General features: G+C 39.0%; 2 protein-coding genes across 2 annotated transcripts in view; one reads left to right on the top strand and one right to left on the bottom strand.

Annotated features, from left to right (window-relative positions):
* The window catches only part of CDC40 (cell division cycle 40), a 49,353-nt gene extending 46,480 nt beyond the window's left edge, over positions 1-2,873 (top strand). The window contains exon 15 of the mRNA XM_010856617.1: positions 908-2,873. Coding sequence (XP_010854919.1) covers positions 908-1,085 — 178 coding nt within the window. The 3' untranslated portion in view covers positions 1,086-2,873. The remainder of the gene's footprint in view (positions 1-907) is intronic.
* Positions 2,874-6,125: 3,252 nt separating this feature from the next.
* The window catches only part of METTL24 (methyltransferase like 24), a 96,572-nt gene continuing 82,678 nt past the window's right edge, over positions 6,126-20,019 (bottom strand). The window contains exons 6-7 of the mRNA XM_010856689.1: positions 11,568-11,696; positions 6,126-6,653 (exon numbers count right to left, since the gene is read on the bottom strand). Coding sequence (XP_010854991.1) covers positions 6,591-6,653; positions 11,568-11,696 — 192 coding nt within the window. The 3' untranslated portion in view covers positions 6,126-6,590. The remainder of the gene's footprint in view (positions 6,654-11,567; positions 11,697-20,019) is intronic.

Genomic DNA, 20,019 nt, shown 5'->3' with positions numbered 1-20,019 from the left:
GTTATATTTGGCGCTTTTTTTTTTAAGTTCTTCAGTATATCTCTCTACATTGTTAGTTCTGTGCCCTTTAAGCACATAATGAGTCCCTGTCCATATAGGCAATATCTTTCTTTCTTTCTACTTTTCTAAGCAAGGCTGAGAGGACTATAATCACTATATTGCTATGATTCAATGAGCCCCAGAGGAATTAATCCTGTATTGTGGGGTTGAAGTTAACAACTTCACTACAGCTTTTCTGTGCTAAAACCTCAAATCCAGCCTCTGAATGTTTCTTAGTCACACTAGATTTTTGAAGCCTAGAGCCTTTCTAAGAGTGAAACTCTGTATTCATTCCACTGTTGTTAGCTAAAATATATGGGTGTCACTAATTCATAAATTCCTGTAACCTTGTATGTTTAGCCTGGTAATTGGCACTTAGACTCCTACCTTTGAATGAGTATTGGACATATTCAGAAGCTTTTGGAGCCAAAAATAATTACAAAGATGATAGTTGAATGAGCCTACATGTGTTTGCATGGTCTACATGTGTGTGCTTGGTCTACATGTGTGTGCGTGGTCTACATGTGTGTGCACGGTCTACATGTGTGTGAAATTGACCCCCTTACACTGTTTCTGACTGTCTTAGAGAGTGATTGTGATCCTGCATTCACTGTGGCCCATGGGTCTCCCACTTTTCCAAGTTGAAAGTAATTTTTCTGTCTTAGACTGGTCACTCAATGGGGAGGTTTTTTGATAGAAGATTAAATTATAGGATGCTTTATACACTACCTTATTATTCAAATATTATACAGTCACATTGATTTTTTTTATGTTAAAGTAAGAAATATAAACTCTTTCTCTGTTCCTCATCTTGTTTACCATTTTAAGGTGCTTAAATTATTTGAATTTATTTTTCTTCTCATTACAGCTATGTGATTTCAGGAGATGGAAATGGAAAGTTAAACATCTGGGACTGGAAGACCACAAAACTCTACAGTAGATTTAAAGCTCACGATAAAGTGTGTATAGGTGCAGTGTGGCATCCTCATGAAACATCTAAAGTCATAACTTGTGGTTGGGATGGTCTCATTAAATTGTGGGATTAATGGGATTAATCCTTAAACTATCTAGGATCATTTTTGATCCAATATCATATTTAACTATATTTAATTATTAAAGGTGTTGGATGACAACTTGATTTATAGGTTATGATTTTCTTACATGGTCTTGTGAAGTTGAACCATTGTTTTAAAAAAAAACTTTGTAAATTTGTCTCATATAATTTCATTAGCAACTTCATTTTGTTCTTTATAGATGTTATTTATACAGAGAATGACCATTGACTTTACATTTGACAGGTGGTTATTGCTGGCAGGTGGTTTGGGTTTACCCCCATGATGTACTAAAAGGATCTTTTAGGAGCTGAGAAGGAATCCCTAATGGATTACCTCTTCAACAGAAAGGAAAGAACAGGGATGATATGATTTAATGTGAATCTGAAAAGAAGGATAGAAACCACCCACAATTACTGTTCCCATTATTTCCCATGGGTCAGTTCTAATCTTTTGGATTCAGGAGTTCCATTATTTTTTTATTACTTATGTTGTGTCTGCTCAGTTGTAAGCCAGCAATCTTCTCTGACTGCAGCATTTCTCTAATTGTTAAACAGTGTAAAATAAAAATCAGTCCAGAGTTCTTTCCTTGGCTTTCTTCTTGATCGGTATAGACAGGACTATATATAATCAGAGAATCACATTATTTTTGAAAATGGAACTCAAGAGAATGAATCAAGACTTTGAATTGTATTTGTATTTACTGTCCAGTAAGGACCTGGCTACACTTTCAGAAATCAGGGTCTCCTAGGTCACTGTTCACAGAAGTTACTATTGAAATACTCCTCATAGGAGATTGGGTGTGAGAACATAGTTCAAAATGTCAGCCTGTAATTTCTTTGAAGCTATATGTTTTATCTTGAAAACTAATCTGATTTTGCTTATGAATATATTCAATAGAACTTTTTAAGATTAGAAAAATGTTAAACTTCTTTCCAAATCTTTGGGTAAAATTGACACTCTGGGAAGATGGGTTCCTAATTTGAGAAGCAAGGACTGTGATTGGTTTAAAAAAGATTTTTTTTTAACTTCAGATTGTGAAATCAAGATAGCTTCTTAAATATAGTAGCTAATAGCACTTTAGTTTGACAAGCCATTTCTCCTTTCTTTTTTCTTTTTTACAAATCTATATCAGATATTTGAATGTAGTGTGAAATATTTCAGTGCCACGTGATAAAAGATTGGCTCATAGCTGCTCAGACTGCTGACTTGGAGACCAGAATCTTGTTGAGTGTTGATATCCTAGGACTCATTAGCCCTGAGTCCTGTGCTATCAAGAGCAATTTGTACTCCGTGCCCTTCGAACTTCCATTTTTAAACATTAAAATTTAAAAAGACCTGGTATAGATGACCAGGTGGCATAGCCACATATAAATTTCAAATAAAATTTAAAAAGAGAATAAAAGCTGTAGAGATGTATTTTGGACACAGCACTCAAATAATACACTGCCTTGCTGCTGCCATTTCTACTTCTTGATCTGCTGGGAAGGGTGGCTGCCATTTCCTGAAGAGGAAAAAAATTCAATCAGGAGCTTTTCTGTAGTCCCAACCACTGGTTTTAACAAATGTGAATTACTGAAATGTGATGGGACAAAGAATTAATCATACATTTGAACTGTCTTGTTCAGGACCAGTATTATGTATTTTACAAATCATAACTTCTAAATCTGGGTTTATTTTATTGTGTTTTTAACTGTTTCTAAACTAAGGAACTGTATATAAAAGTTGTCTCTTTTTTAAAAAAGATGGTATTTTTAAATAAAGCATTTTTGTAGAAAGTGTTATCAACATTTTTGTTCTTAGTCTCCTTTTGAGTCTCAACTCTGAGACACCAGATTAAACCATTTGCAGATTTTAAATGGGTCATTTTTCTGGGCTTTCCTGATAGCTCAGTTGGTAAAGAATCTGCCTGCAATGCAGGAGACCTTGGTTTAATTCCTGGGTCGGGAAGATCCGCTGGAGAAAGAAGGCTACCCACTCTAGTATTCTTGGGCTTCCCTGGTGGCTCAGCTGGTAAGAATTCGCCTGCGATGCGGGAGACCTGGGTTTGATCCCTGGGTTGCAAAGATCCCCTGGAGAAGGGAAAGGCTACCCACTCCAGTATTCTGGCCTAGAGAATTCCATGGGCTCCTTGGGGTCACAAAGAATTGGACACGACCGAGCGACTTTCACTTTCACTTTGATTTTTCTGGGGAGAAATGATGCTTTAAAGGTGAGTATAGTATATTAATGGGCTTATCCTAAATAAATGACAAAAATACAGGACAATGCCCTCAGAGCACACAGAGTAAGTTTTAACACAGTCCATATTTATTCAGTTGGTGCCACTGAGTCTTGATTGCACCTATTTTAGAGTACACAAATGTGTGGGGTTCTTTTCCAGCATTAAAAATTTCAAGATCATATTGTGACTGAAAATAAGTGATTACCATCTGGCTCGTTTTCCTCACTGCAACCCTTTTGTCACACCCAGGACAGATTTCCTTCCTAAAAGTTAAGGATAGTAATGATGCTTTGGTAGAAAATTTAATGAATATTTACATAGTGAAGCACAAGCTGGGAATATTTTGTCCTTAATAAGGAGCCAGTTTTAAGATAAGGAACATGGAGTAGTATCAAACAGGCATTTCTCTAAGGATGAAAGTATAGAGTGATTTTTGAGGATGCTCTGTGAGGCTGGTTGATGTTCTTAGCTATTAATTACCTGGAAGAAAACATGGACAGTGAAATAACAAACCCTATGGTAGCTGTAAGAATTGCAACACCAGCAACAATTATAGAGACTCTACTTGAAAAATACTGTTTCTCATAATGCGGACTAAGAACTACCTGGAGATGGTGCCCCTTACTGAGATACAGAATTCAGAAGAAAGTAGTGGATGATTAGGGAACCATAATGAATTCAGGTATGGAGAGGGAAGTGTGAAGTGCCATCCAGGTCAAAATATCCATCAGCAGTATTAACTTTGGGTCTCAAAGAGACCTAGGGAAACCTGATGCAATTTTTCATCAACAATGCATGTTTTTCTCATTTTTGTCATCTTTGAAATAGAACTATATTTTAAAATCAGTGATGTGTCATAATTTAATTGGCAGCATTCTTTCTTAATGGATCATAAAATTACTGATGAAATACAGTATAAACAAGGCAAATACTAAGGGGACCTAAGAAGAAGAGAGGAGCCAATGGAAAGAAGATTCCATCATAGCACTTGGCTCAAAATTCATGTTATCAAATATTTACTTGATCATTGGGTAAATGAATGACCTAGCAAAAGATTGCTCTGAGACAGCACCCCCTAGAACCAGTTTTTTATCTAAATTTTTCAGCTAATGGATTTCCAAACCATGTGATTATAAATTCAATTTCTTGGACTGAAGGTTTCAAACTCTTAGAACAAACTTTGATTTTCTACAGAGCTACAGGAAGGGTAGACTTCCTTGTGCTTGCAAGAAGGGGATAGAGGTCCTTTATTAGAACCCTCTTCCATTGAGATTGTCACCCTCCAAAGGGCCCACTGCTACAGGTTATCAGCTCCAATCCTGTCCCGCCAAACAAGAAGCCTTATCTCTAATGCTCTAGGCCCCTGGCCCCTTAACTGTTATACTGAACTCTTAAGACCACTGCAGTGTAGGTTCCTGCTGCCTCTCAGGTTCTAGGGTCCCTCTGAACCTTTTGTGTCTGAAGGTTTTTCTTTCTTGGGCATTCATATATATACAGAAACGTGTGTGTGTGTGTGTGTGTGCGCGCGCATGTGTCTACACACATGCATACATATATATTCACACATATACATAAACAGAAAGATCACCATGAAAATACATCCTTAATCTAGTATCTTTGAATACTGCCACTTTTTTGTTAGAACATTCTAAAAACAAGTATAAACAAGTGCAGTCTGAAACATTCTGGTTTTTAGAATCTTGGGAGCTTAAGTGTGTTGCCTAAAAAGGTACTTTACCTAAGGGTACTTCACTTGTTGACTGGAGAGCCATCATAACGAATTCATCTTTAATCTAGGCCTTTTCTTGTGAATAAACATATCATTTGGTTTCTCTTGAATTTATCCTAAGACTTCCCTTTTATAGCACACAAATCAAGAAATTACCTAACCACCCTCTAAGCCTTCTCTAATCACAAAAATCTTAGAAGAATGAGATTCTTAAACTAGAAGAAACCTTAGAAATCAAATATTCCAACCTAAGATAAGAAAATAGGCCAATAAGGGTGATGAATTGCTTGGTATCACACAGCTAGTTAGCAGCAGTGTCAGAATCTTTCTCCCTTCATCCCGCTATCCTGTCTCCTCTACATACTTCCACTTAATTGTGTATTTTAAAATTGTCATATTTGTGTCGTGATTTTTGTGGCTTCCAGCTTGCTTTCTCTGAGGTAGTTAATAGACTGTGTTTATTTCCTCCTTTGGTAAAACAGAACCTGTAACTAAAAGGCATTCTAACAGCCTGTTCCACTAGAGTTAGACCAAATGGTTAACTGTGGTGGGAAGGACTTTTCTGACTTCAGTCAAATAGCCTGGACAACATAATATGCTCTCTCTCCTTTTTACTCTTTGAAAAACTATCTTAATATTTTTTGTCCTAAAAAACCACTGTGGTTTTCATCACTTTTATAGGAATGCCTGCCCCTGCCCTTGACAGAAGTAGCCTTACATCATCATACTTTTCTTTCTCTCATAAACTGAAAAATATTCTCCATGGTACTGTGAGTTGTGATCTAACACAGTGACTCTAAAAAGTTGTTCTCTGTTTAAAAAAAAAGAATGAGGAATGAGAAAAGAAGACTGAGGTTTAGTATCCTAGGATAACTTCTAACAATACTTGAGCCTTTAATTATTATCGTACTTATTTGATTCAATTATTACATAGCTCTCAAGTCCCCAAGGTCAAGAAAGATCTTCAGGTTAGCATCTTTAATCAGGAATGAGGACTACTGCAAGTAGTGTAATAAACAACCATGTCAAGAAAAGGACTTGTGCTTTAAATTAACCAAAAAGAGAGAGACTGATTCATCTAAATTCCAAAGATATTTTTAATATTAGAAAAAAAGTCAATGACAATGATGAAATAATCTCACTGAAAAAATCCTATGTGAAATAGCTTTCTTTATATTCATATTCAACAATATTTATGGAGCACATTTGACCCAGCAGGTCCCATGGTAGGCCCTGGGGATACAGACATGACTCCCACCCTCATGGAGGGAAAGTCATCACATAAGCAGACTCATGAAAGTAAACGGAGTGTGAAGCTGGGGAGCACAGAAGACACTGTGGTGATGGTAGTGGTTTAGTCGCTCAGTCGTGTCCAGCTCTTGAGACCCAGTGGATTGTAACTCGCCAAGCTCCTCTGTCCATGGGATTTCCCAGGCAAGAACACTGGTGTGCGTTGCCATTTCCTTCTCCAGATCTTCCTGACCCAGGGTTTGAAACCACGTCTCCTGCGTTGCAGGCTGTAGGCGGCTTCTTTACTGCTGAGCCATCAGGGAAGCCCAGAAGACATTGTAGGGAAACATAACTGGGGGCCTTCAATAAGGGGGGGTCCCTGAGGAAACAATGTTTGATTTGACATCAATCCTTGAAAAATAATATTTTCTTGTACAGATAGCTTATTTTTATTGATACAAAATTGTGGTTTCTCACTAATGTTATAGAACTCACTTAGACTTTTGGATATTATATGATATATACCCACCTAGGAGAAGGCAATGGCACCCCACTCCAGTACTCTTGCCTGAAAAATCCCATGGACAGAGGAGCCCGGTAGGCTGCATGCATTCCGTGGAGTTTCGAAGAGTCAGACACGACTGAGCCACTTCACTTTCTTTTCACTTTCATGCATTGGAGAAGGAAATGGCAACCCACTCCAGTGTTCTTGCCTGGAGAATCCCAGGGACGGGGGAGCCTGGTGGGCTGCCGTCTATGGGGTCGCACAGAGTCAGACATGACTGAAGCGACTTAGCAGCAGCAGCAGCATATACATACTAAGCTTCTCTATTAAAATAGTCTAGAATTTAAACTTAGCAGGAAAAAAAAATCCCTTACTATTTCAGACAATCTTATTTCACAAAAGCTATCACTAAGAAAAACTTAAAATATTTTATAAGAATATGAAGCTGCTAGTTTAACACAGCGTTAGTTTTAACAGGTATTTGTTGAGCACTCGTATTTCCCTGTATTGTGCTTAACATAAAATGTGACAATATTTAGCTTGCTTGATTTACTTAAGGACAGAAATACAATAAAATAATTTCTATAATTTCTAAATGTAGGCAGTTTAAGAATATATTGAATCTTTGGATTACAATTTCATGTGGTAAGTTCAAATACCTTTTTAAATGTGAGAAACAGGAACATATTTTAGCATATAATTAAACGTACTGAATTCACAAAGAACCAGCAACTGGCTGGTACAAAAAAGAATTATGTTATTGCTTAAAGACAAACATAAACTTATCGCTAAAAGAAGAGAATTATATTACATAATTGAGCTTGTAGGTACCACTGTATGGTCAAGTAGCAATAGAATTATCAATGAGGCTTTCATTTTTCATCTGGAGAAATATGATGAGGCTGGTTCCCTGGTATTAATTCAAGCTTTACAAAATCCAAACATGTAGTATTTAGGAAACACAAATCTTGCATGGTATTTACTATATAATAAATACAATCTTATAGCCAAAGCAGAAATGCTTACATGAATAACTGATTTGAACTAAACACTGTAAATTCATAAATTTGCTTTTGTTCTAGCCTGATGCAAAGACTAGTGGACCTTTAGTCTAACAGAAGTTTGTTTATGTCTTCCTGGCTCCCTTTATTTGAACATGTCAAATAGTTACAGATATTTATTGATAACCTATTATAACTACATAAAATACAATCATTCTAAGAAAAAGGAGAGTGGGAAAATTGTTTTTCTTTTACTTTAATCTCAGATTGTGACATAGACTTTGTGCCTAAAGGTTGACCTCTGACTCTCTTACATCCTCATATGTCTTTCGTCTAAAACAGAATCATTTGATAAGAGCATTATTAAATTTGTATTTTCAGATTCATTTATTAATTCTGGTAGGAGTTAATTAAGAGATGTGTGTCACAGATATTCACATCTGAGTTCATATATCTGAACGTCAAAGGCGAATTTGAAACAAAGGAAATGCAAGCTGTACTTCCAAGTGACTGGGCCCTTCTTGAAATCCAGGAGCCATGTGGGACCAGCCAGGGCCAAGAGTCACTTCCAAGCCTTGCAAGATCTTTTTGGCAACCTGAATATATTGTCAGAGAAGCTTTTGGGACCCCATATTTTTCAGTAAGCTTCCATTTGGTGGACATATTTTAATTGAATAGATTGTTTAAACCTGCCTGCTACAAAAATGATCCCCACTCTAACAGATCTGCAGGTCTGGTCCTGGTATATTAGTAGACTTTCCTTCCCATTTACTAACCGGGAGGCAAAAATGTGTCTTTGCATTTGTCAAATGCTATTGAAGCAGCCCTGTGGAGGGATCTGCATGGGCTTTGGGATCTGACAGGCTGAGATGTGAACTACTCCACCATTAGAATAATCTAAATAAGCTACTTAACCTCTCAGAGTTTCCTTACCTGTGTAATTGGAAAAACTGCACTTTCTTATACTGTTGTTTGGAGGATTAGGAATAATCTATGCACAGTATTAGGCACATAGTAAGCTCTAAGAAAATAGCAGCTCTTGATTCTGCTTGTTTGTTTTTTGCATTTTGTTTGTCTCGTTTTTGTGGTGGCCCTGGCCTCCAGGGTGAGGGCCAGGGATGCTGCCCAACATCCTACAATGCACAGAATAGCCCTCCTTCCCTCCCCCAACAAAGAATGATCCAACCCAAATGGAAATAACACTCAGGTTAAAAAACCCTGGCCCACACAATAATCATAATAATTCTAGAGGCAGGGAAACCATAGCAACAGTCAGAATATTCATCACAAATTTCAAACTATCTATGAAGGGAATGAAGGACAGTCGTAGAAAAAAGCATAAAATAAGTACAAATAACTATTGAACAGGCTGCCTAAGTAGGTAGGTGTGGGTGGGTGTGTTTGTGATTTATTTTGAGTTTGTCTTTATTTTTTTCTCAACAGTGCACCCATTCTTGCTTCAGATACATATATAGATAGATATAGTGTGATGAAGTCGATGTTCTGTACCACCAATCTGGAATAAGTGGTAACTTAAGCTGTACAAAGGGAGCTTTCAGTAATGTTCTTACTCTTCAAGACCATGAATTAGGAACCTTGGTATGAGTATGAATACATCTAAAACCTAATCATACTAGACACTTAGTATACTTCATGTGCTTAGTTGCTTCAGTCAGGCCTGACTCTTCATGACCCCATGGATGGTAGCCTGCCAGGCTCCTCTGTCCATAGAATTCTCCAGGCAGGAATACTGGAGTGGGTAGCCATTCCCTTCTCCAGGGAATCTTCCCGAGCCAGGGATCAAACTTGGATCTCCTGCATTGCAGGCAGATTTCTTTACCAGCTGAGCCACCAGGGAAGCAGTATACCTCATACCTTGGTGTACAAGAAGGGTTAAAAGGTTTAAATTAAAAAGGTCTACTGTGTTTAATATATAAAATTTTTATTAAAAATGAAAGGCAATTTATGATATAATCCAAACAGGATTAGGACTAAAGTTAACTTTGTTTTGGAGGCTATACCATGCAAACTAACAAGATAAACCACTTTAGAGTTTTATGGACTTTTTGTACTTTTGAAATAGTACAAAACATTGAAAGCAACTAGGGACATTGAAAGCAACTAAACTGCTAACTTATTCAAGCTGGCCCTCTCACATCAATGACTTTTGTTAGTGTCCTGTAAGTTTTAATGTAAAAAACCTCATTTATATTTTTAAAAAATCTTCACTACTAATTCAGAAAGTCTTATTCCCTTTTGAAGTCAAGTTAGTAAGACGATATAACTCTATTATATTTGGCTTCTCACCTGAGGAATGATATTTTCAAACCACTGCAAAAAGCAAAAAAGCCAATCCAGGGAATGTTTAGAGTAGAAGGAGGTAAAACAATGGGGATAAGGAATTAAGGTCTAGCAATAATCAGTACTCTATGCTCTCCCCAAATTTCTTAAACAGTGTATGTATTACTGTTCTCTTGGGATATAGAAAATGCCAGAAGATGTATTTAATATATCAAAGGTAATAATTTATTTTTATACTATTTAATTAATTTATTTGAAATAGGATTTTTGAAAATCATTTATAGAAGTAAATGTCTAATTCCTGTAGACGGAAAAGTTGGAGATCATTCAAACTATTGAGAATATGAATTCTCTGCTTAATTTTTTAAAAAATATAAAATATATACAGTGTGTTTGGTATTACCACACTGTATCTGTCCCAGGAAAAAGAGAGAATCTGACCCTCAGGCCACAGGCTTACAATGAATGTCAATTGGCAGAAAGGAAAATCTCATTTGACTTTGGAGATAATGTATTAAAGAAAAAAATAACACCATAGGCAAGTCTGTAGTTGAGAAATCAGGTTTGAAGACACTCAAATCTGTTTTGTATTTAGTTTCATGGGAACAGAGGGGATTTAGGCTGAACATAAAAAGAATCCTGAGTTGAAGAACATGATAGTTTAGTCTTTCTTACTCAGTCACAGAATTTGGTGTGTCTGCATTCATAGAAACCAGAATCAGTGGTTCTTATAAAGTCACAGCATGGCCTCAGCAAAGGTTGAGGAGGAATGACGGAAATCTACAAGGCTGTAAAGAATGTTATTGACAGAGTGAACAAGAAAATCCTTGAAAGAGGTGAGTGAATACCAAATGGAAGGCCTTATTTTAAACAGCAGGCTACATATTTAAGGATCTCATCAACCCAGTAAAAATAGAAATGTTATATAATTTCTTTTTCATGGTGGTGAACTCATGGTTTATAGATACATAATTAATTTTAGGGAAAACTGAGATAAATGGGGGATTATCTTCCAAGTTGAGGTGAGGAAAGACAAGCATTTCCACTCTGTTGGAGGCAAATAGGCAAAGAGCCTAGGTTTGGGCAGATGGAGATTGACGCCTATGTCTGTCCCCTCAACATGTATTAACTGTTTCCCTACCATGTGCTAAGCTACATGTACTACAAAGGTAATAACACAACCTCTGCCTCAAGCAAGTCACAGGCTAGTGGGAGACTAGACAAGTAAACCAATAACTAGAATCATGGACATGTTCCCTGCTGCAAATATTTCCTTGAGTTCTTGATGAGATCCTGTGTCCTATTTCCATCTTGTATTCACCCAACCCAGAGTATAACAGCTACTCGCATTGAAAATATCTTTTTTCAGGAAAAGCTGAGGTTTAGATAAATCTTTGTAGCTGTGAAAAAGCCTGAAATCCTGTAGTTCTAACTCTTTGAGGAGGCTGTACCAGAACCGCACAACACTGCTGTCACTGCCACTGACCTCAAACCCGGGCCAGTGGAGATGGATCTCAAAGATGAGCTGTCCAATTTGCTCGAGGACATCTTCCAGAATAAGATTTTCCAAAACTTTCCATTCTGCGCTTTCCAGATCTGCTTTGAGAACATCAATCTGTAACAAAATGATGAAATGAGATTAGCAGAGTCAGTAAACATTGTTAAAAATACCATTGCTATCAGGAGCATCACTATATAGCTGCTTCCCAAAAGAGCAGAAATTTTCAAATTTTAGAGTTAGAAGTCTTTTTCAAATGGCCACTTATGACATGATTCTCTAACCTCACTCCACACACAAATAATGAAATAGCAGCCAGAAATCATGATGGACCCTTTTACTCTCTGCCCAGTGGGCATGGATGTCCAAGAAGGAAATGCTGGAGCATGTATATCTCCATGTCCACAGTTTCTCCCCAGCAACCAATATGCTGCTTAGGGGAACTCAGTCCTGGCAGAATGGTGGCCTGTAGAGAAGGACTGGCAGAGGGCCACTGCCTATAGAAACCACCTCAAAAACCTTGACAACCCCTTTTCCCCCACCAATTTCATCAGGATTGAAAGCTAGGGGAAGAGTTCTCAGCTCTCTGAATACTCGACTTGGAAAAAAAAAAAGTATTAACAGTATTCCGTGACTTTTTAAAAAAGTATATGTCAGTATAGCATTCTAAGAAAAAATTAATAAAACCATTCCCTGTTCATTTAATGAACACAAGTTCACATTCCAGGTGAGATGGAATACAGGATGAAAAGTAAAATGGGAGAGAGTTTGCCATTAAGTTATGAGAAGGATCTCCTTTCTGCTGGCTTTGCACAAAATCCATTAGAATAACAGAATACCAGACACCTCCAGAAAGCAATGAAAGCTAATTACTTACCAAATGCTTCTATATCCTGGCACTATGTTAAGTGCTTCACCTTGCGATATTCATTTACTCCTCTCAACAATTCTGCAAGGGTGTATCCCTATTTAAAGCTGAGGAAATCAGGCTCAGAGAGTAACCCATCCTTGGTCACACAGTTGAAGAGACAGTGGTGAAACATGAATTAAGTCTGTTTACATGGCCCATGTTCTTAATCATGACATGATATTGAATTCCCATAAACCACAAAAGGAAAAATGGTAAATCAGAGTTCCTAAAAGGCTTTTGGTTTGGAAAATAAGGTGCTATTGGAGAGGGAGTAAGGGTCACTGAGTCCAAGTATTGTTACCAGCATCACCGTTTTACATTGGAAAGCAGAGCATTTTCCAGCTTAAAGAATCACTTTCCCAAATACATTATCTCAGCAAAACAGCCCTCTAGGTAGGCAAGGATTTGGTAAAAAGGACTTTCCTGCTGCCAAGAAATGGGGGAAGGGGGAGTAAAGGGGATAATTTGATCACACAGAAGAAGGCTGGCACATTCAGACACAAACTGGAATAATTAAGATGGAGGGAATCACTGCAATAGAACAAAGCCTATAGTTCCAAGAGGTGACAACAAAACCCCAAACAGCTCTTCAGGAAGCTGCCAACTGAAGTTACCAAAGTCCTGCCTTGAAAGTGACTTTTCAGAAGAATAGACAAGAACCAAGACCAATCCTGCCCCAGCCTCTCCTTTCTCTCAGGGCATGTCTATTTAACAAGTTTCTCATTTGCAGCTGAGACATGAGGCTGCCAGTGGTAAAATTCCTTATGTGATTTCAGAGTTGACTGGAGAAGTTAACATGGAGTTTAGATACAATTGCTCTAAGAAAATGATCTTTGCCCTGCATCCTGAGACCCGTCAGGAAAGGCTTTCACTCTCTTGCCTTGAACAGTACCTCCTGGTCCACCAGGGAAACAGTGATGGTAACAACCCCAAGACTATCAAGAGGCCTTGGAAAAGGCTGCTGCTGCTGCTGCTGCTAAGTCGCTTCAGTCGTGTCCGACTCTGTGTGACCCCATAGACAGCAGCCCGCCAGGCTCCCCTGTCCCTGGGATTCTCCAGGCAAGAACACTGGAGTGGGTTGCCTAGATATCCATAAACCAGCTTTTTTTCTTAAATTCAATGGTTCTAAAATCAAAGAGAAAAAGTTTAAAAAAAGACAAAAACAATCTTCTTTTCTAAAAGGAACTGACCTTTTAGAAAAGGTTCCATGTGAACATACACAAGGCTGGAATAATTCTCATGACTTGGATACAACAGAGCTAATTCATTCTTTTGTCATTTCTGCTGCCCTGGTGCATCCCTTGGCTTTGTTTAATCTTTGAAGTTTTAAGCAGAATATTCCTGAATTAGGATAAATAAGCTGCTGAAAGAAACATTAAATCAAAACTTCACAAAATTTTCTAATTTATACAGAAAATATCCAAAACTCAAAGCCAATATTTGTTGTGTCAATTCACACAGTGAAGAATTTCTTAGGTTTCTTTATAGATTCATTTCTCACCATGACTTTCTCTGAGTTTGAATATATTGAATGTGATCTATAAAAATTAAAGTATTAAAGGGGCAGGATAAAGTTAATCAGCCTAAAATTGACCTAAAAACTATACTGATGAATTATAGGGGAATATGCCTAACATATTCTTTCCAAACATATTTTTTAAATAAGCCACCAACATACCTAACATATTCTTTCCAAACATATTTTTAAAATAAGCTATTAATCAAAAGTTATAAGCAACTGGGAAAAAATAATTAGGTTAAGTCATAGTAAATGCATGCTTTCTTTAGAAATTCAATTTTCATTTACAAAAAGTATTTCAAATGTGACCACACTCCCCACCCGCTTCTTAATCCAGTGATAGAATTCTCCATTTCTATCAGAATGATTGGAGAAGGCAATGGCACCCCACTCCAGTACTCTCCTGGAAAATCCCATGGATGGAGGAGCCTGGTAGGCTGTAGTCCATGGTGTCGCTAAGAGTCAGACACGACTGAGCGACTTCACTTTCACTTTTCACTTTTCATGCATTGGAGAAGGAAATGGCAACCCACTCCAGTATTCTTGCCTGGAGAATCCCAGGGACAGGGGAGCCTGGTGAGCTGCTGTCTATGGGGTCACACAGAGTCGGACATGACTGAAGTGACTTAGCAGCAGCATCAGAATGATATAAGTTGATCTCGACCATGCAGCCCAGGGAGAACACAGTACTGAGGAGGCCACAGCTCTTTCCTATCTTCCAGCCTCGGAGCGCAGATAGCCAAAAAGCCATGAATAAAACATGGTCTTCTCTTCCAGGGTGCTTTTTCTATTTCTTGCCTTTTAGAATGTTCTATTACCACAACAATTTTGCAAGTGTAATTTCCATTATTACTGCATAATGCACCCAATATTATTGTTATTATAAGGTGCTAAACATCTCTGAATAAGATATGCCACTTTTAACATTTTAATATCAGCTTTCAACAATTATGGCACTAAAAATCATGCAAATTATTATATCAGAATAATCAAGTGCCAATCCTAATACAGTTAGGTTAAATCAGGTTTCTTGAAAAAAACAACTAAATGTTAGCTCTCTGTAAACTCTGGAATAACCAGACATATTCTCAAAGAAAGTAGATGAAGCAGCCTACTTAGCATAACTTCAGAGGTCCCATCAAAGTTACCTCCTTTCCTTTGTGCCTGAAATATATAATAAATCACCTTTAATAGAATTTCTTGAGGAAATGAGAATTTTAATTTTAACTGGATTAAGATGTGAGGCTATCTGACAGCTCCCACTTCATGGGTACAAGTTTATCCTGTGTTCATCCACCCAGAACTGCAAAGATGAGAGGAAAGGGGGGTTGGTGGTAAAGTTTATTGGCACAACTATTAGCTTGCTAGATCTGCTATAACAAAGTGCCACAGATTGTGTGACTTCAACAACAGAAATTTACTGTCTCAGAGTTCTGTAGACTAGACGTCCAAAATCAAAGTGGCCAACAGTGTTGGTTCCTCTGAGAGCTATAGAGGATGCTTTGTTTCATGTCCCTCTCATAGCTTCTGGTGGTTTGCTGGAAATCTTTGGCATTCCTTGGCCTCTGCATGGCTCTGATCTGTCTTCATCTTACACAATGTTATTCCTGTTTCTATAGTCCAAATTTCCCCTTTATAAGGACACCAGTCATACTGGATTAGGGACCCATCCTACACCATTATGACTTCACTTAAACTAATTATCGTCTGTCTTGACCCTGACCCTATTTCCAGTTAAGATCCCATTCTGAGGAGCTAGGAGTTTCGACCTCAGCATATGCATGTGGCTGTGCGGGGGGGAGTGGGGGGAATTGCTACTGCTATAGAGCTTTGGCAAGGTAGTATGTGTTCAGGAGCCCATTTCCCGGGGCCAGTGCCTAGGGAAAGTGTCTTGTACCACAGATCTAAGCGCCAGCAGCTATCTGAGGGAACTGTGGGTGTTATCCTGTCCGTCCCTACCCCAGCCAACACTGAAAGTTCCAGTCTTGCTAAGTGTCAAACCTAAAGCAGATCAGTAAGCCTCCAAAGCCAATTAAAACCACCATCATAAAACCCCTATGCTTCAATCCCCGGGTCTTTCTCAGCCACACAATGAGGCCTAGCAGGTGCAGCTTGTCTTTGATGCCTTCCTGTTCCCTAACTCATTCCTTTCCCTCCTCTAGAACTCCTTCAAGTAGTCAGCTTCCTCATGCCTACACTCCCCACCTGAGTCTTTTCCCCTTCAAGAGGGCCCTCCAGCAGGGTAGGCGGATTTTGTTACATGCCTGCAGACTAGCGAGAGGGCAAAAGTGGAAGCTGCAACATCTTTAAAGGCCTGGGTTTGGAAATCACCAGCGTCATTTCTGCTGCATTCTATTGGCCAAAGCAAACCACAAGGCTAGCTCAGATTCAAGGGGAGATGAAACAGATGCCCCTTTTGAGAGGAGGAGTGGCATACATAGAAAGAGTGAGATGGTCGTTGTTCATGGCCATGTCTGCATATACTTGACTTCAATCTTTGAAAAAAATATTATTTTATATACAAATCCATGAGTGAACTACAGTATTACCATAGACATGAGCCTTAACTGGACACAAGCAATACTCCAGGAAAACTGAATAATAAAGCATTTAGTCATCAGAATATTATTAAGGAAAGGACATTAGGGAATTCCCTGGCAATCCAATGGTTAGGACTCCATGCTTTCACTGCCAAAGGCTGAGTTCAATCCCTGATTCAGGAATTAGGATCCTCCAAGCCACTCAGTGTGGCCCCTCCTCCCCCCAAAAAAGGCAGGTTAATTAAAACATGGCATTTTCTATTAGATCTGGCTTTCTTTGGAAGCTGACAGAGAATCTGGGATATCCAATGAATTAAGGATGACTAATAAAGAAAATTCTGAAAAGAACAAGTATATGTATAAGTCCTAGATATTATGTCAGTCTACTAGGGCTACTATAACAAAATACCACGAACTGAGTGGCTTAACATCGAAAATTTGTCTTCTCACAGTTCTGAAGGCTGAAAGTCCAGCATCAAAGTGTAAACAGATTTGATTTCTCCGGAAGCCTCTCCCCGTGGCTTGCTGATGGCTGCTTCCTCACTGTCCTCACATGGACAATGAGGGCATTGTCCTCTCCTCTGTATCAGGAGCACTCCTGCTATCTCTTCCTCTTCTTACAAGAACAGCAGCCCACTCTAACAACTTCAACTAACCTTAATTACCTCCTTAAAGGCTCTGTCACCAAACACAGTCATATTGAGGGTGAATTTTGGTGGGGAAACAATTCAGTCCATAACAGATATAAAACAGGTACTTTTGCTGTACACTATCTAGAAGCAACCAGTATCTCTTCAGAAAGAGTTTTAAAATCCATCCCTGTTATTGCTGATGCAGGCCAGCTGCTGGAGAAGATCAGCAGTTCCTCCTCCTCCATTGTTGTTGTTCAATCACTCAGTCGTGTCTGACCCTTTGTGACCCCATGGACTACAGCATGCGAGGCTTCCCTGACCTTCACCATCTCCCAGAGCTTGCTCAGACTTGTCTATTGAGTCGGTGATGCCATTCAACCATTTCATTCTCTGTCATCCCCTTCTCCTCCTGCCCTCAATCTTTCCCAGCATCAGGGTCTTTTCCAATGAATCAGTTCTTCACATCAGGTGGCCAAAGTATTGGAGCTTCAGCTTCAGCATCAGTCCTTCCAATGAATATTCAGGACTGATTTCCTTTAGGATGGACTGGTTCATTCTCCTTACAGTCCAAGGGACTGTCAAGAGTCTTCTTCAGCACCAGAGTTCGAAAGTATCCATTCTTCAGTGTTCAGCCTCCTTTATGGTCCAACTCTCACATCCATACATGACTACTGGAAAAACCATAGCTTTGACTATATGGACCTTTGTTGGCAAAGTGATGTCTCTGCTTTTTAATACACTGTCTAGGTTTGTCTTCCTCCATAACTAACTGCTAACTCCAGTGCTGGGTGGTAAAAATGTGAGCCACCTCACATTAATTGAAGGCGATTAAAATCTGTGGCAGATTTTATTTTGCAAAGATGGTCTCACCATTAAATCCCATCTCACATGCTTTTCTACAATATGGCCTTGACCTTCCTCCCACCAACAGATGAAGTTGATGTTCCCTCCCCAAGGATGGCTTCTTGGGGTGGGCAACCTGCATAGTCACACCAGGCCCCACACTTAGAAGGGCTCAACATTTGGTTTCATGCTCTACTCTTGCTGACTTGAATTTCTTAATATGTTTTGAACAAGTGACCCTACACTTTCACTTTGTACTCAGCTCCACAATTATGCATCCTGTTCTGTGATCCTGCCCTTGAATATTGATGGACTCGTGACCAGTGACTACTAAAGTATGGTAGAAGTGACTCTAGGTGATGATACCCAAGCACAGGCTTTGTTCACTGATACTCTCTCTCTTAAAAACTTCAGCCACAAGGCAGTGTCCAAGTGCCCTGAGGCCATCATGCTATGAGTCCAAACTAGCCCAAACTAGCCCTTGCAGAGAGACCACACAAAAGAGACTCTGAATCAATTTGCAGAGAGTGATGCCTGACCGACCCCAGTTGCTCCAACCACCATCCAACTGCAACCTGACAAGAGACCCTGAGCCAGAACCACCCAAAAAAGCCCTCCCCAAACACTGACCCCCAGAAACTGGGAGAGATCAATGATCAATTACTGTTGTTTTAAAAAACTTAAGTTTTGCGGGTGACTCATAATGTAGCAGGAGATAACTAGAACAGAGACCAAGTGCCATTTATGCAAACCTTCTTTTGAAATGTTAAAAGTTAATTGCATAGTGTCAAATACTATATATTCCAAAGCTGTGACTTCTAGATTTTAATGTATATTTAACCAAAAATATTTTCTTATAAAACAACAACAACTACAACAGTACAGGACTTCCCTAGTGGTACAGTGGATAGGAATCCACTTGCCAATGCAGGGGACACAGGTTTGATCCCTGGTCTGGGAAGATCCCTTGGAGAAGGGAATGGCCATCCACTCCAGTGTTCTTGCCTGGAGAACTTCATGGACAGAGGAGCCTGGTGAGCGAGATACAGTCCATGGGGTTGCAAACAGTTGGACACTACTGAGCAACTAAGACTTTCACGTTTTCACCAGAAGATGCCACATGCCCTGGAGCAACTAAAGCCCATGCAGCACAACTACTGAACCTGCACTCTAGAGCCCTCAAGCTGCATCTCCTGAAGCCCGTGCGCCTGGAGCCTGTGCTCCACAAGAGAAGCCACTGCAGTGAGAAGCCAGTGCACCACAAGGAAGAGTAGCCCCCACTCAGTGCAACTGGAGAAAGCCTGAGCACATTAGTGAAGACCAGCACAACCAAAACTAAATAAACCCTAAAAAAGGTACAAAGTCATTATATAAAAATTAAAGCTAAAGATAAGCAAAAAGAAAAAACTCTGTGATCTAGAGTTTAAAAACACCTGGTATATTTCTTGCAAGACATTTTTCTTTGCCTTCAACACACACGCACACACACACACACACACACACGCACAAAACACACAGTTTACAGCCTACATGGGAATAATTCAGATACACATGCTGTTTATAAAATTAGAATTATACTGTTTTAAATTTGCTTTTTAATGTAACAGACCATGAATATTTTTTCAGGCCAACACATTTTCAACTAAAATGTTCTCTCAAACAGTGTCCCTGGGAGCTTTCATAAGAATGTGATGCAGGTGAGTGAGGCCCCTGCAGTACTGAGGCAGATGCGGGGGAGGAACAGACCCTCCACCTTGGTTCAACAGGAGCAGCTCCCCTTTTCTCTCTTTTATATGCTTAGAATCCTTTGCAAATTTGTGCTTGATAAAGAGATTTCCTGCTAAGAAAAAAAATTTTTTTGGAAGCCTCCGTCTATAACTTGTGTTTTTAACAACTTTTTCCTGTGGTCATGTATGGATGTGAGAGTTGGACTGTGAAGAAGGCTGAGGGCCAAAGAATTGATGCTTTTGAACTGTGGTGTTGGAGAAGACTCTTG

This window comes from Bison bison, unplaced genomic scaffold, assembly GCF_000754665.1.
Source record: "Bison bison bison isolate TAMUID 2011002044 unplaced genomic scaffold, Bison_UMD1.0 scf7180017864373, whole genome shotgun sequence".
Classification (NCBI taxonomy): domain Eukaryota; kingdom Metazoa; phylum Chordata; class Mammalia; order Artiodactyla; family Bovidae; genus Bison; species Bison bison.
Note: the sequence above shows the minus strand (reverse complement) of the source record. Positions and strands in the feature narration are given on the sequence as shown.